Source organism: Chiloscyllium punctatum, chromosome 3 (genome assembly GCF_047496795.1).
Source record: "Chiloscyllium punctatum isolate Juve2018m chromosome 3, sChiPun1.3, whole genome shotgun sequence".
NCBI lineage: Eukaryota > Metazoa > Chordata > Chondrichthyes > Orectolobiformes > Hemiscylliidae > Chiloscyllium > Chiloscyllium punctatum.
Genome location: NC_092741.1, coordinates 22,332,342 through 22,347,294, shown reverse-complemented (window position 1 = coordinate 22,347,294; position 14,953 = coordinate 22,332,342). Strand labels below are relative to the sequence as shown.

General features: G+C 41.4%; 1 protein-coding gene across 4 annotated transcripts; it reads right to left on the bottom strand.

The window, feature by feature from the left end:
* Window positions 1–2,326: 2,326 nt before the first annotated feature.
* Window positions 2,327–14,911, bottom strand: mrpl14 (mitochondrial ribosomal protein L14). Of its 4 annotated transcripts, XM_072550812.1 has the most exons (5): window positions 14,606–14,911; window positions 8,215–8,341; window positions 4,119–4,193; window positions 3,379–3,445; window positions 2,327–2,884 (listed from the first exon to the last, which is right to left on the bottom strand). In XM_072550812.1, the coding sequence occupies exon 5, from the start codon at window positions 2,851–2,853 to the stop codon at window positions 2,518–2,520; it is 336 nt and encodes a 111-aa protein (XP_072406913.1). In that variant the 5' UTR covers window positions 2,854–2,884; window positions 3,379–3,445; window positions 4,119–4,193; window positions 8,215–8,341; window positions 14,606–14,911; the 3' UTR covers window positions 2,327–2,517. The 4 variants fall into 4 exon arrangements, with proteins under 4 accessions (XP_072406913.1, XP_072406911.1, XP_072406909.1 ...); XM_072550810.1 differs by lacking the exons at window positions 3,379–3,445; window positions 8,215–8,341 and adding an exon at window positions 9,984–10,170 and having other exon boundaries at window positions 14,606–14,910; XM_072550808.1 differs by lacking the exon at window positions 3,379–3,445 and having other exon boundaries at window positions 14,606–14,910.
* Window positions 14,912–14,953: the final 42 nt, after the last annotated feature.

Genomic DNA, 14,953 nt, shown 5'->3' with positions numbered 1-14,953 from the left:
TTCACTCTGGATACTAGATTAGCTATGGGAAACGCAGGATTACAGGGATGGGGAATGTCCTTTGGAAGGTTAGTGTAGACCCAAAGGACCAAATGGTCTGCTTTCCCACTGTAGGAATTCTATGATAAACGTATCTGTCATAATCAAATGGAGGAGCAATAGCCCGATTGCTCCTGTGACTTATGAGATGGAGGAGGAGACTGAAGAACAGCAAGTCAAAAGGATCATCTCACTAAGCTCTGTGAATTGGAACCACCAAACTGCTATCCCACCTCTTTCTCCTTCACCATCATCCCAATTCTTTAGGTGTGTGTGCATAGGGGAGTTTTATAAGGGGTTAGTATTCTAACTAGTAGAATAATATGACAAAAGTTTATGATTGCTTACCTGTGTACTGAAGCCTGGTCTGTGTTTTCTGTTATCATAATTTTATCAGACAATAACTTGGGGAATTTTACATACTTTAATAAGAAAACCAAAAGCCAATTAAGAAAACTAAAACTAAAGATAGTATTCCACAAATGGTCTCACTAATGTCTTGTACAACTGTAGCAAAGCACGTCTACTTTTAATTCCCTTTTAATAAATAAAAAAGTTATTTGCATTTCTAATCACCTGCTGTAAATGCATACTAATGTATTTACAGACCAAGACACCCGCCTTATCTCAGTTCTGCAATCTCTTGTAACAGAGATTTTTCTTTTTTTTGGAAATGAAATGAAAGTTTATCAGTTATGGCTGAAAGGCCAGGAAAGTCTTGCAACTTTAAAATCAAGTGCTGCATTGTGTTGAACAATGCAATACAATATTGTCTTTGAAGCAAGAGGGAGAACTCAAGACTGAGCAGCACTGGGAATCTTTTGATTAAAGAAATTCTGCCTGACAATAGTCCTCTGATTAGTTGAGCTGTGGAGTGTTAAAAAACTGTAAGCACCCACAGCACGATCAAGAAGATACATCCAAAGTCTGTAATCTCTCCTTTCCTATTTCTCCAAAATAAACCCAAGAATGTTTCAAAGAAAGAAGTCTGAGACAAAGAAGACTCTGATCAACAACAGAACTGAAGAATGACTGTCATTAGCAGCATGAAAAATCTGTAAGATGCACTGCAGAAACAGCATCTTCTGAACCCACAACCACTTCCATCTTAAACAAGAGCAGCAAATACATGGGAATACTACCACTTGCAAGCTCCCCTCCAAGCCACTCACCATTCTGACTTGTAACTGTACTACATTTCCTTCAATGTCAAAAATCACTGAATTCCCTTTCTAGAGGCATTGTGGATCTACCCACAATACACAGACTACAGCAGCTCAAGATGGCAGCTTACCATCACCTTCAAGAACAACAGGAGATAGGCAATAAATGCTGCCAATGATGTCTGAAACCCTCAAGTGATTTTTTAGAAAAATATCTTAAAGACAACGACGTGTCAACTTTGCTGAAATCAACAGTACGAGAATGTAACCTAGCATTGTGGTGGTCTGGACTTTTGATCTTCAGCATTTTGTTTACCTTGTGCCATCTTTTCCAATCCATAGTATATGATTAAACTATATACCTTTTGCCAGTCTTAATCATGATTGTGTGAGAGATGTATTTGGGATTGCAAAAGGGTAAATTTTTTTAGTTGAATAGTTATAGATTATAAATCCTCTGCTTCACTGCTTTTGTTAGAAACTAGTGTGTTACAATATATATTTTTTCGATTGCTGATATAAACTGGTCTGAATTGCTTTTGGCTTGAGCACCAGTCAGCCAGGTAAATCTGTCATTTTGGTGCGCTCTTTGGGATTGTACAAATTTTGTGATGGCAATTGGACAGTGGGGCATGATTAATACCAGTCTCCCAGTTAAGTTGTGACACTTTCTATTGAAATAATATGCTGCTTTTATTTCTACATTCCACCTAGATAACATCCCTAAGACGTACTATGCCAAACAGAATGCAGTTCCTCTAGTTCCATATTCTGGTGTGTCCAGTGCCTTCATTCTACCATCTGCAGCTGCACCATCTTCTGAAATTCTCTTCCTAAATCAGCTCCACAACTTTGCACTTTATTTAAAACTACTTTGCTATTAATTATCAATGCTCCTGTAGTCTATCCAAAGAAGCCCATTCAGTCTGCCCCACAATCAGTTACAAAATGGTGACAAGATTAGGGAAAACTGCTTCAGTAATACATCAAAAAGGTCATGTTGTAAGCTGGGGCCACAAGATAAGGACAGCTAAGAAAGATTTGAAGGCAAATAGGTGCAACAGTTTGCAATGCTAAACTAGATGCAAAACAGAACTAAATTACACAACAACAGTAAGCGAAGCTTATGGGCAAGGTCTTGTTGAGGAACAAGATATTTAATGTATAAACGTGTAGCTGTTATAAGCGAACCAACTTTTGCAACTCAAATGTCCGAGGTGTCTATGGAAGTCATGGTTGATGTGCACGGAAAAGGTATTTCTTTCCATAAATGATAGCCACTGTTGATAATTCTTTCAGTAACTCAGCAAGTCCATCAGACAAATTTCTGAGCAATTGCCAAAACTTTGGAATAATCACCTTCCAACTGACGCAGGCTAGTGGGGATTGGTACTTTGATACGTGTCCCTGTTGGGTTCCCATTATCTTCAATGAGCACCACGTTGTTGGAGTCAAATCTAGGTGTCATCCTTGGACCAGGCATCCGATGACCTACAATCAATGCCTTCTTCTTCTGCCCTTTGATTGCCAGTAATATTTTGTCTCCGACTTTGCCGATTCCATTTTTGGTATACACATGGATGCATTTGGGTGGTCTATGATAAGGGGTGTTGCCAAGAGAACTGTTGTCCACTACCCGTACTCTGGTCATTTTCTGTATGGCTGTACAGGCTGCTGAAGTACTGAAATATGGAAAGAGAATGAAGGGTATTTTTAAAATGTCAGAAAAGACAGATACCAATGTCAGTTTTGAAGTCTCAAAGCTTTCTTACATTTTTAGATAGGATTCAATTAATCTTCAATGTCTCATTTAGTAAATACAAGAGATTAGAAAAATGTGCAGAATACATGTGCAAGTGGCAAAACTGTTCCAATATAGATGAGTTTGAGGTGTGCGTTTTGATGGCAGGAATACACACATTGCAAAATAAGCTTTGAAATGAGGGAGAGAAGCAATAAGATCTTGGGGATATATAATCATAAATCATACAGTGTAGCAACAATAAGACCAATAAAAAATGAAGCTTGATTTCGGATTTCAGAATTGAAAGGCGAAAGATTATGTTCAACTCGTATGGACCCTTAATTAGGTTGTACTTGAGGTAAAGTTAATGGTTCTGATTTCCATATTATAAAAATGAGATAGAAGCACTGGTAATGACAAAAAATGAATTACATAGGTATGACATCTCTGTTCTGGCATCATCCATCAGGAAACACTGAACAGACTGGAGCTCTTTTGTCTAGAAAAAGAAACAGCTGAAAGGTCACCAAATTGAGGTTCTTACAATTATGAAGAAGTTCAAGGGGATAAATAAAACGTTTCCACCTGTGCACAACACCCAAAATATATGTCATAAATAGAATCTCAACACCAATGAATCCAATAAAGGAGTTAAGGCAAAATGCTTTAGTCAAAAATTGGTTACAATGTGGGACATGCTACTACAAAGAGTGGTTGAGGAAAGTGCAGAACAAAGGAAAATTGAATTGAATGCAATGCTGATATGGATAGATCAAGTAAGGCAGTATTATGTTTATGTCTTACTACTGTAAATTCCATGTGATTCATTCACGTGCTAAAATGAGGCACTGCCTGTCTGCTCCATTACACATGAAAGATTCCTTAACCAACACAGTCGATTAAAAGGCCGATTGCATCATTGGTGTTTGTGCAATCTGGTGTACATAAATAACAGTCATGATTGTATATATAACATCAGTAACTGCATTTAAGTAATTCACTGCATCTGAATTATCTTGTGATGTTGCAGAAAAAAGTGATACGCGCTTTAGGAATGCAAGACTTTGTTTCAATACAGGTTTGAAAGAAGCTGGCCTTTTTAAGCAGCAACAATAACCCTTTGGAGGCTGGCTGGAATCCCAGGATCGATGCACAAAACGTGTGCGCAGTACCTGAACATTTGGTTCATTATTTCTGTTGCACGAGTAAATGGTACAATGGTTTTCCTGAAGAGAGCCATGACGAACCTAAAGACAAGAACATTGAGATTTACACTGAGGTACAGAGATTGCACTGATACGACATATTGTCTATACAAATCCTTTCAGATTGGCTAACTAAACTTCTTTCAGTACTTTACACCCAATTATTTCGTTTATGAATACTGTCAATTATTTACTGGCTTCCACTTTAACTGTTTCAAAAACTTTATCTTTGCGCTAAAACAAAAGGTGCATACATCCTACCAACTACAGCAAATTATGTAGCTCACATGCAGTCAATTATGTCAAAACCGGCCTAACATGCATCCAGTTATCTGAACTTCATGCTTGATTGCAAATTAATACTTTCTTTTTCAAAGGAACTTTCCCTGGTTAGAACCAGAATGTTTGGAAGAAATGTTTCTCCTGACCACACAACAAAGTTCAAATCTCTTCTGCTGTTTCCTTCTTCACAGCTGTGGGATCTTTGCTAAACCACACCCTTACCTTGTTGGTAATATGTTTCTGATGACAGAGCAGGCAGCCTCTCAATTTCTTGCCTCTCCTGCCAGACATCTGAAGCTGACCTACACTCAAATCTATGCTTTAAAATCTGTAAACAGACAAACTCCAACTCCTGCTACATCAGGAAGGGGGGAAAATGGCTCAATAGTATCAACAGGTCCTTTGACCAGATTTGGCAATGTGTCTTATCTTGTCTTAACTTATATCCAAGCACATGAATGCGAGTCCCTAGCATTTCTTCTACAGTTTATAACATTGAATCAGATAGATGGTCATAAATGAACGATTGTATCTGCAACCTTTCTGATTCAGGTGCACAGAAAGCATTGCAGTTACCAGACAAATGGTTCAACAGTCCAATCTGCAAGGCACACCACATCAGACATGTGTTCTTTAATTCCACATGAATGAACATCCAATTTACACAGTTTTTAAATTCATTCATGGGATGAGGGCATCACTGACTTTACAGCATTCACTGCACATCCTTAGTTGCCCTCGAGGAGGTGATGGCGAGCTGCCTTTTTAAATGCATAATAGGGGGCTTCAGGATTTTAACCAAGTGACTGAAGGAAAGGCAATCTATTTCCAAGATAAAATTGTGTACAGCTTGGAGGGAAACTCATTGGTGTTAGCATCTATCTTTTGACCTTGTCCTTCCAGATGACAGACGTTCACTAAAAAAGATAAAGATATATAGTTCTAGTAGGATAGAATTTTAAAAACTTAGTAAAAGACGAACAAAGAGGGAAAAACTACAGTTCAAGAGTAAAGTAGTCAAAAGTATGAAAACAGATTAGTTCTTTCAGACGCTTAAAATAAAAAATTTAAATGAGTTTGGGGAATTAGCAATAGAGTATAAAGAGATGACAGATGAATTGAACATCAGTCATCAATCCAGAGAATTCACATAGCAGCCCGGAAATAACTGCATATCATGAATTGAAAGGGAGGGAAGAAATCAAGAAAATTACTGGGTGACCACTTCGCAGAACACCTATGTTGCAAAGAAAAACAATGAAGGACCCAGAGGAGTATGAGAAGTGCCAGGTGAAACTCAGGAATACAATTAGGAAAGCAAGAGGAGAAAATGCTGGTGGGGAAGATCAAGGAGATTCCCAAGGTATTCTACAAGTATATCAAGGGGAAGAGAACAACTGACGAACTTGATTGAGTTTTTTTGAAGTAGTAACAAAGAGGATTGATGAGGGCAGAGCGGTGGACACGATCTATATGGACTTCAGTAAGGCGTTCGACAAAGTTCCCCAAGGGAGAGTGGTCAGCAAAGTTAGATCTCATGGAAAAAGGGAGAACTAGCCATTTGGATACAGAACTGGCTCAAAGGTAGAAGACAGAGGGTGGTGGTGGAGGGTTGTTTTTCAGACTGGAGGCCTGTGACCAGTGGAGTGCCACAAGGATCTGTGCTGAGTCCACTCCTTTTCGTCATTTATATAAATGATTTGGATGTGAACATAGGAGGTATATAGTTAGTAAGTTTGCAGATGACACCAAAATTGGAGGTGTAGTGGACAGTGAAGAAGGTTACCTCAGATTACAATAGGATGTTGACCAGATGGGCCAATGGGCTGAGAAGTGGCAGATGGAGTTTAATTCAGATAAATGTGAGGTGTTGCATTTTGGAAAAGCAAATCTTAGCAGGACTTATACACTTAATAGTAAGGTCCTAGGGAGTGTTGCTGAACAAAGAGACTTTGGAATGCAGGTTCATAGCTCCTTGAGTGTGGAGTCGCAAGTAGATAGGATAGTGTAGAAGGCGTATGGTAATGGTCAGAGCATTGAGTAAAGGAGTTGGGAGCTCATGTTGTGCCTGGTCAGGACATTGGTTGGGCCACTTTTGGAATATTGCATGCACTTCTGGTCTCCTTCCAATCAGACAGATGTTGCGAAACTTGAAAGGGTTCAGAAAAGATTTACAAGGATGTTGCCAGGGTTGGAAGATTTGAGATATATGGGGAGGTTGAATAGGCCTAATGGGGAACAAGGGGCTATCTGTACACTAAGCCAGAGGACGATGCTAGTGTTAATGAGTACTTCAGGTCTCTCTACTCTGAAGCAGGAGAATGCAAGGACAGAATTTTAAAAAAATAGACTGTGATGTTCCTAAGCTGATTGATCTAACAGAAGAGGTGGTATTGGTGGGTTTAGAAGTGGACCTATTCAGATGAGTTGTATCCTAGGCTATTGTGAGAAACAAAGGAGGAAATTATAGAGGCATTTAATTTTTTAAGTCATCTCTAGCTAAAGGGGTGTTTCCAGAGATGTGGCTCATCTGGTTCCACTTTACAAGGAGGATAGTGGAGATAGACCAGGGAACTAAAGACTAGAGAGAGTAACATTGGTGATAGGGAAATTATTGGAAAATACAGTAAAGGAATAAATTATTCTTCATTTACAAGAGCAAGGTTTGATCAGGGATAGCATGATTTTGTCAAAGGGAGATCATGCCTAACAAATCTAGTGGAATTTTGAGGTGACCAAATGTTTGGATGAGAGTAGACATTTTATGAAGCTTACTGAGATTTGTGCAAGGCTTTTGACAAGGTCCCATGGGAAACTGATAAAGGAGGTAAGTACTCATGGGATACACAGCAACTTGGAAAGGTGGATCCAAGATTGGCCTAGTGACAGGAAACAGAGGGTGGTGGTGGAAGATTGTGGGAGCGGCTACACTCTATTGTGCAGCGACTTACCACAGGCATCAGTGCCTATTGCTTGTGGTATTTATGAATGATGTAGATGACTGCATGGAGAGGGATGATAAGTAAATTTGTGGCTGACAAAAAGTTTGGCTTGAGGCTTGAAACTTTGGAGGAAGGTGTTAGGTGACAGGAGAGTATCAATAGATTGGTCAGATAGGTGGCAGATGGAATTTAACCCTGATAATTGTGATATGAAGTACTTTGGAAGAAGGCACGAGATTAAGGGAGCCCTCAGTGAATGGAAAGACACTAAGAACCTGTCCAGTCAGGTTAATAGGTAGTTAAGGCATACAGGACACTTGCCTTTATCAGTTTTGGCAGAAATTATAAGAGCAGAGAGATATTGTTGGAATTGTACAGAACTTTGGCTCAGCCAAATCTGGAGTACTGTATGCAATTCTGATCACCACACTACAGGAAATTATATGATTGCACTGGAGGGGTTGCAAAAGATATTCAACAGAATGAACATGAGATGGAGCATTTCATCAATGAAGAGAGGCTGGATAAGTGCAGAGGTTTTCTTTGGAACAGAAAAGATTGAGACGGACCTAATTCAGGGATGAGGTAGCAGCCATTCCCCTTCATTTAAGGGTTAATAACAAATGGGTATAACTCTGAAGTGAAAGGCAGGGTTTGCAGGGGACTTGAGAAAGAGGTTTTCACTGAAAGGATGTTGATGTCTGAAAAGCACTGCCTGGGAGAGTAGCTGAGGTGAGAAATCTCACAACCTTTAAAAATACTTAGAAGAACACTTGAAGTTTCATTACATTCAAAGCTATGCGCTTCATGCAGAAAAGTGACAGTGTAGATAGTAATACATTTTTGGTGGACTTGATGAGGTGATGGCCCTTTTCTGTAGTATGAATCTTTGATTTGAGAACGAATTTGTTCATGCCTTGATTTATCCCATTCTGGTCCTCTTGCCTGGTGGGCGATAGTGAAGCTCTGGAGGTTTTCAGATAATGATTACCAAACAAAATTCCAAACAAAAAGCATCTTATTAAGACAAAACAAAGGCTAAGATTTGCATTTTAGAGAAATTTAGACTTCAGGGTGAGATGTTGTTGGGGATGAGGGCAGAGAGAATGTGGGGTTTGAGGGAGGTGGTGGTTGAGAGGATGACCTGATTGAAGTTTAAAGAAAATGAAGAGTATAAATCACATTTCACTTGATAGGGTTACTCCAGCTAAATAATTCAGAGAGAAGCAGAGGTCACCAGTTAAGCTGTGTAAGGTCAGAACTAGATTAGATGTCAGGAAGTGGTTAACCCAGGTGATTAGAGAAATTTCCACCATATTTATAAATGACTTAGATGAGGTGGTTGAGGGGTGGGTTAGTAAATTTGCAGATGACATAAAGGTTGGAGGTTGGAGATAATATAGAGGACTACTGCAGGCTGCAGCGTGACATAGACTATATGCAGAGCTGGGCTGAGAAATGGCAGATGGAGTTCAACCTGAATAGATGCGAAGTGATGCATTTTGGAAGGTCGAACTCGAATGCTGAATATAGGATTAAAGGCAGGATTATTGGCAGCATGGAGGAACAGAGGGATCTGGGTGTGCAAGTACATAGATCGCTCAAAGTTGCCATCCAAGTGGATAGGTTTGTTAAGAAAGTGCCGCGAGGTTTTGCTGCAGCTCTACAAGTCCCTGGTGAGACCACACTTGGAATATGGTGTCCAGTTCTGGTCACCCTACTATAGGAAACATACAGTGGCTTTGGAAAGGTTGCAAAGAAGGTTTACCAGGATGCTGGCTGGACTGGAGGGTTTGCCTTATGAAGAAAAGTTGAATAAGCTCAGACTTTTCTCTCTGGAGAAAAGGAGGAAGAGAGGAGACCTGATCGAGGTGTACAAAATAATGAGAGGAATAGATAGAGTCAATAGCCAGAGATTTTTCCCCAGGACAGGATTGACTGATACTAGAAGTCATAGTTTGAAGATATTAGGAAGAAGGTGTAAAGGAAACATCAGAGGTAGGTTCTTTACACAGAGAGTTATGAATGCATGGAATGCATTTCCAGCTGAGGTAGTGGAAGCGAAGTCATTGGGAACATTTAAGCGACTGCTGGACATGCACATGGACAGCAGTGAGTTGAGGGGTGTGTAGGTTAAGTTACGATATTTTATATTAGGATTAAGTCTCGGCACAACATCATGAGCCAAAGGGCCTGTTCTGTGCTGTACTTTTCTATGTTCTAACTTATCTGTGGATGATGGACAAGCTTTGGATTGTCCAAATGTGATTCATTCACCACAGAATTCCCGGCCTCTGGCTTCTTGTAGTTTTTATTTGGTTGGTCCAGTTACTTTTCTGACCGATGCGACTTCCTCTGAATGTCGATGTTAAGGTTTCAGCAGTTTGAATGCTGTTGAGTGTCAAATGGATGCGGTTACATTAATTCCTTTTTTAAAATCACCATTGTCTGGCACTTCTGTGGCTTGAATGTAGCGTGCTACTTACCAGCCCAACCTTGAAAGTTCTTGCTGCACATCTGCAGGGACTGCTTTATTGTCTTTGTTATGTAATCATTATCTGAATCATGAAACAGGATCCCATTTGTTGCTAAGCAGTTGTTATCTTACCTGTGATCTTTATATCAGGTTTTTAATTAATTTTGCTGACTAGCTGTGGTTAAGGATACCAACACTTGATCTTTGGAGAAGATTGGGAGTTTTGCAGGAAATGCACTGGCTAAATGAATTCTCATTAGGGAGGCAATCATGTTGCGATAATGTCATTGGACAAGTAATCCAGAGATGTCGGCTCATGCTGTGGGGACATAAGTTCATATGATGAAATTTGAAGTCAATTAATAAATCTCTAAGTCAAAAACTAGTCTAATGCAGACCACATAACCAACGTTGTAAAACCACTTGGTATACTTTGTCCTTTATCAAAGAAAATCAGTTATCTTCACTTGGTCAGGTTTACAGATGACTCCAGACCCATAACAATGCAATTGACTCTTAAAATGCCCTCTGAAATAAGCGTTATAAAGTCTAATAAAATGAATGAAATTGGATGAACAACTCTGCATTAACCAAGCCAACAGAAATGATCACAGCAAACACTACCCTGTGCATTCTTGAATATCTGGTGGCTTGAACCAAAATTGGAGAGTTATCAGACAGACTAGTCAAAGCAACAGCCTGACATTGTATTTAGTATGATTCCATGAGTAACACAATTATACCAAATACAACAACCCATGGCACCAATAGGTCACCAAAAGTATAGGCACATTGGTAAAGGGGTGGAAGGCAGGTGTCTTATCCTCAGTACATATGGATGCTGTATCACATGAAGGTTCATAGTATCAGATCAAACATAGGTAAGAAAACCTCTTGCTGATTACCACCTCCTAAGCCCTCAGTTCTCTTGCGTGTTGAACACCACTTGGACGAAGCAGAGGCTAGCAAAGACACAGAATGTAGACTGGCTGGAGGAACAACAATATCCATCACCAAGAGTGTTTTGGTAGCCACTACTGACCGAGCTGGCAAAGTCCTATAAGACATAGATTCAAAGTGGTGCGGGAACCCAACAAGAGGGAAAAATCTACTTGACCTCACCATCATCAATTGATCTGCATTGTGGAGATATCTAGAACAGCATCAGTAAGTGAGACTACCACAGACCTTGTGGAGTCAAAACCCTGCCTTCACAATGAAGGCACTCTCCATTGTGTAGCATGGAACTATCACCGTGCTAAATGAGAGAGATTTTGAACAAATCTAACAACTCAAGACAGGGCATCCATGAGATGCTGTGGACCATCAGTGGCAATGGTAGTCAATTACAATCCGTAACCTCATAGCCCAGTATATTTCCCACTACCATTAAACCAGGGGATCAACCTTGATTCAATGAAGAATCAGAAGAGTACATAAGGAACAGCATGAGGCACACAGAAAAGATCTGGTGAAGCTACCAAACAGCATAAACAGGGTATAAGAGGCACGACTAAGCAATTCCACAGCCAATCATTGCTCAGACCTAAGCTTTACAGTCCTACCATGTCAGTTATGATTAACGGTGGACAACCGATCAACAATTAAACTAGAGATGACTCCACAAATATCCTTATCTTCAATATTATGGGTGCCCAGTAAATCAGTGCTGAAGATGAAACAATCTACAGCCTGAAGTGCCAAATGGATGATCAATCTCTGCCTTCAGGCAGAAGTCCTTAGCATCACAGCCAAGTCAGGCCACTCCATGTGATATCAAGAAATGGTAGAAGACTCTGGATTTTGCAAAAGGTTTTTTGCCCTGACAAGATTCAGGCGATAATATTAAGGCCCTGTGTTCCAGCCACAACACTAGCATTGACAAGGCAACGTAGAATATTGTCTGGATATATTTAAGCACAAAAAAGCTTGAAATACTCAGCACAGCAGATAGCCTTTATGGAGAACAACAAAAGGAATGTTTCACGATTATGATTGCTCATCTAATGAAGGTTCATCAACACATGGAAATGTTAATAAAATATTGGCTCTCTGAGCCTCCTTGTCTTTCCTTCCTTCTATAAATATAAATGCTTTCAAATTCAGACTGCGCCTCACACAACCATATCTTAAAATTTAAAATAGCTTTTTAACTGTGGAGATTGCACCCAAGTTTCAGCAAGTAACAGAGGGTAATTTCACCACTCCAGTGGACAAAATGAGTTCTGTTTGATCCTGTTCTCATAGCTGCACATGCACCTCCCTTCAAACGTTCTACCGGTTACAATTCAAGAGGAAGAAATCAGGTTTGTATTTTCTTTCCTCATTGGACACTGACACTTATTGAACTATAATTCCAGAATTAGTGTCCCTCATTTATGTCTTCATACGTGAGTAAACTTAGGTAGAGTTTCAGCAGGCTGTTCAGCCAAATCCACCCTTCCTCAAACAGTACACACTTTCCAAAAAGTGCCAATCACTCTATTCAAAAGATTTTTCCATCCAGTCTTCAATCTGAGATTACTCTATTAATCAATAAGATTGAGTATATTCCCCACCTCAGATCAACAATCCAACACATCGTCATATATCTGGAAGGATGGTGTCATCCATAGTGATATCAAGCAGCAGCAGCTCAATGACACCCAGTTTGGATTCCGTCAGGGCCACTTAGCTCCTGAACTCATTACAGCCTTGGTTCAAACATGGACAAAAGAGCTGAATTTCAGAGGTGAGGTGAGAGTGACCTCACCGCTGGGATATCAAGGCTGCATTTGACCAAGTGTGCATCAAGAAGCCTATCAAAACTTGAATCAATGGGTATCGGGGAACAAACTGGAGTTGGAGTCATAACTGGCTAATAGGAAGATGGTCGTGGCTCCTGGGGGTCAGTCATCCCAGCTCCAGAACACTTCTGTGGGAGTTCCTCAGGATAGCATCCGAGGCCCAACCATCTTCAACTACTTCATTAATGATCTGCCCACCATCATGTCAGAAGTGGAGATGTTTGTCAATGAGTGCACAGTGCTCAGCACTATTCATGACTCCTCATACACTAAAGTAGTCCATGTTCAAAGACAACAATATCCAGGTTTGGGCTAATAAGTGGCAAGTAACATTCACGCTACACAAATGCAGAACGGTGACCATCACCAATAAGAGACAATCAAACCACCGCCCCCTAACATCCAAGGGTGCTGCCATCACTGAATCCCCCCTGCTATCAACATCATGAGGTTATCACTGACCAGAAACTCAACTGGGCTCACCACATATATAGAGTGGCTGCAAGAGCAGGTCAGAGGCTAGGAATACTGCGACAAGATCTAGACTGTTTGGGAGAGTGCTCCAGGAAATGGCTGATGAAGTTCAATGTGAGCAAATGCAAGGTCTTGCACTTTGAAAAAAAGAATACAAGCATGGACTACTTTCTAAATGGTGAGAAAATTCATAAAGCCAAAGTACAAAGGGATCTGGAAGTGCTAGTCAAGGATTCTCTAAAGGTAAACATGCAGGTTGAATCCATGATTAAGAAAGCGAATGCAATGTTGTCATTTATCTCAAGAGGGTTGGAATATAAAAGCAGCGATGTGCTACTGAGACTTTATAAAGCTCTGGTTAGGCCCCATTTGGAGTACTGTGTCCAGTTTTGGGCCCCACACCTCAGGTGGGACATATTGGCACTGCAGCATGTCCAGCGGAGATTCACACGGATGATCCCTGGAATGGCTGATGATCCTGGGATTGTACTGATTGGAGTTTAGAAGGTTAAGGGGAGATCTAGTAGAAACTTACAAGATAATACATGGCTTGGAAAGGGTGGACGCTAAGAAATTGTTTCCGTGAGGCAGGGAGACTAGGACCCGTGGGCACAGCCTTAAAATTAGAGGGGGTCAATTCAGAAAAGAAATGCAGAGACATTTCTTCAGCCAGAATGTGGCGGGCCTGTGGAATTCATTGCCGCAGAGTGCAGTGGAGGCCGGGAGGCTAAATGTCTTAAAGGCAGAGATTGATAAACTCTTGATATCACAAGGAATTAAGGGCTACAGGGAGAATGCAGGTAAGTGGAGTTGAAATGCCCATCAGCCATGATTAAGTGGCGGAGTGCACAAAAATGGGCCGAATGGTCTTACTTCCACTCCTATGTCTTATGGCCTAAGTCATAGAAAAAGCTTGTCCACTATTTACAAGGCACAAGTCAGGAGCCTGGTGGAATACTCCCCACTTGCCTGGATGAGTGCAATCCAACAGCACTCAAAAGGTTTGACACCATCCACTTGACACCCCCAATCTTACCCACTGCTGGAATAAGTCGATATCTCCAACCTACTCCTAGTACAAACCAATACCCCAATGTTACCCAATGCTGGAATAGGTCATTAGCCCAGGCCCAGGGCTTTTGCCCGAAACGCCGATTTCGAAGCTACTTGGATGCTGCCTGAACTGCTGCGCTCTTCCAGCACCACTAATCCAATACCCCTCAACCTAAACTACTGTTGGCACCAGTCCTCACGTTGCCCTATTGCTGGCGCCAGCCAATCCCACCATCACCTCCCAACCCATCCCCATCCCTAACCTGTAGCTGGCACCAAGCCACTGCCCCCCAATCCCACCTTGGGGCACACAGGAAACCCTCAGGATTGGGCCTCGGGGCGCGGGCCAGCGGTAAGACAGACCCGAGGCGCAGTGAAGCGACACCGAAGGCTGCGTGTGTGAGAGAGTGAGAGAGACTCGCTGCAGATTAACACTATTACCAGAGAGAGATGAGGAACGGCACCGCCCGAATCGATGACCATCCGCGGCCCAGCTCCAGGGGACTCGGGGAGCGGCGCGTGACGAGGCCGCGCGGCGGTTTGTTTTAAACCGTCCCTCAGCTTCAGCGACAAACGGCAGCGAACTGAAAGCTTTCTCTGTTCTCACACGGGCGCGGGACCCGGGGGTGGAGGGGGGAACAAAAACGATAAATTTTTTTTCCCTAAAAACAAATCGTTTCACAGACGGGGAAGGGGGAGAAAATAAATACGTTACGCCCTGGGGGGGGGAAAGAGATCGAGAAACGGGCGTGGCCTGTGGCCGGGACGTTTAAAATAGGGCGTGGCCTG

Coding starts and splice junctions, on each gene's coding strand:
- mrpl14 (XM_072550808.1), bottom strand. Junction 2,885..4,118: donor ATAATGAACCAAATGTTCAG/GTACTGCGCACA, acceptor TCCATATTTCAG/TACTTCAGCAGCCTGTACAG.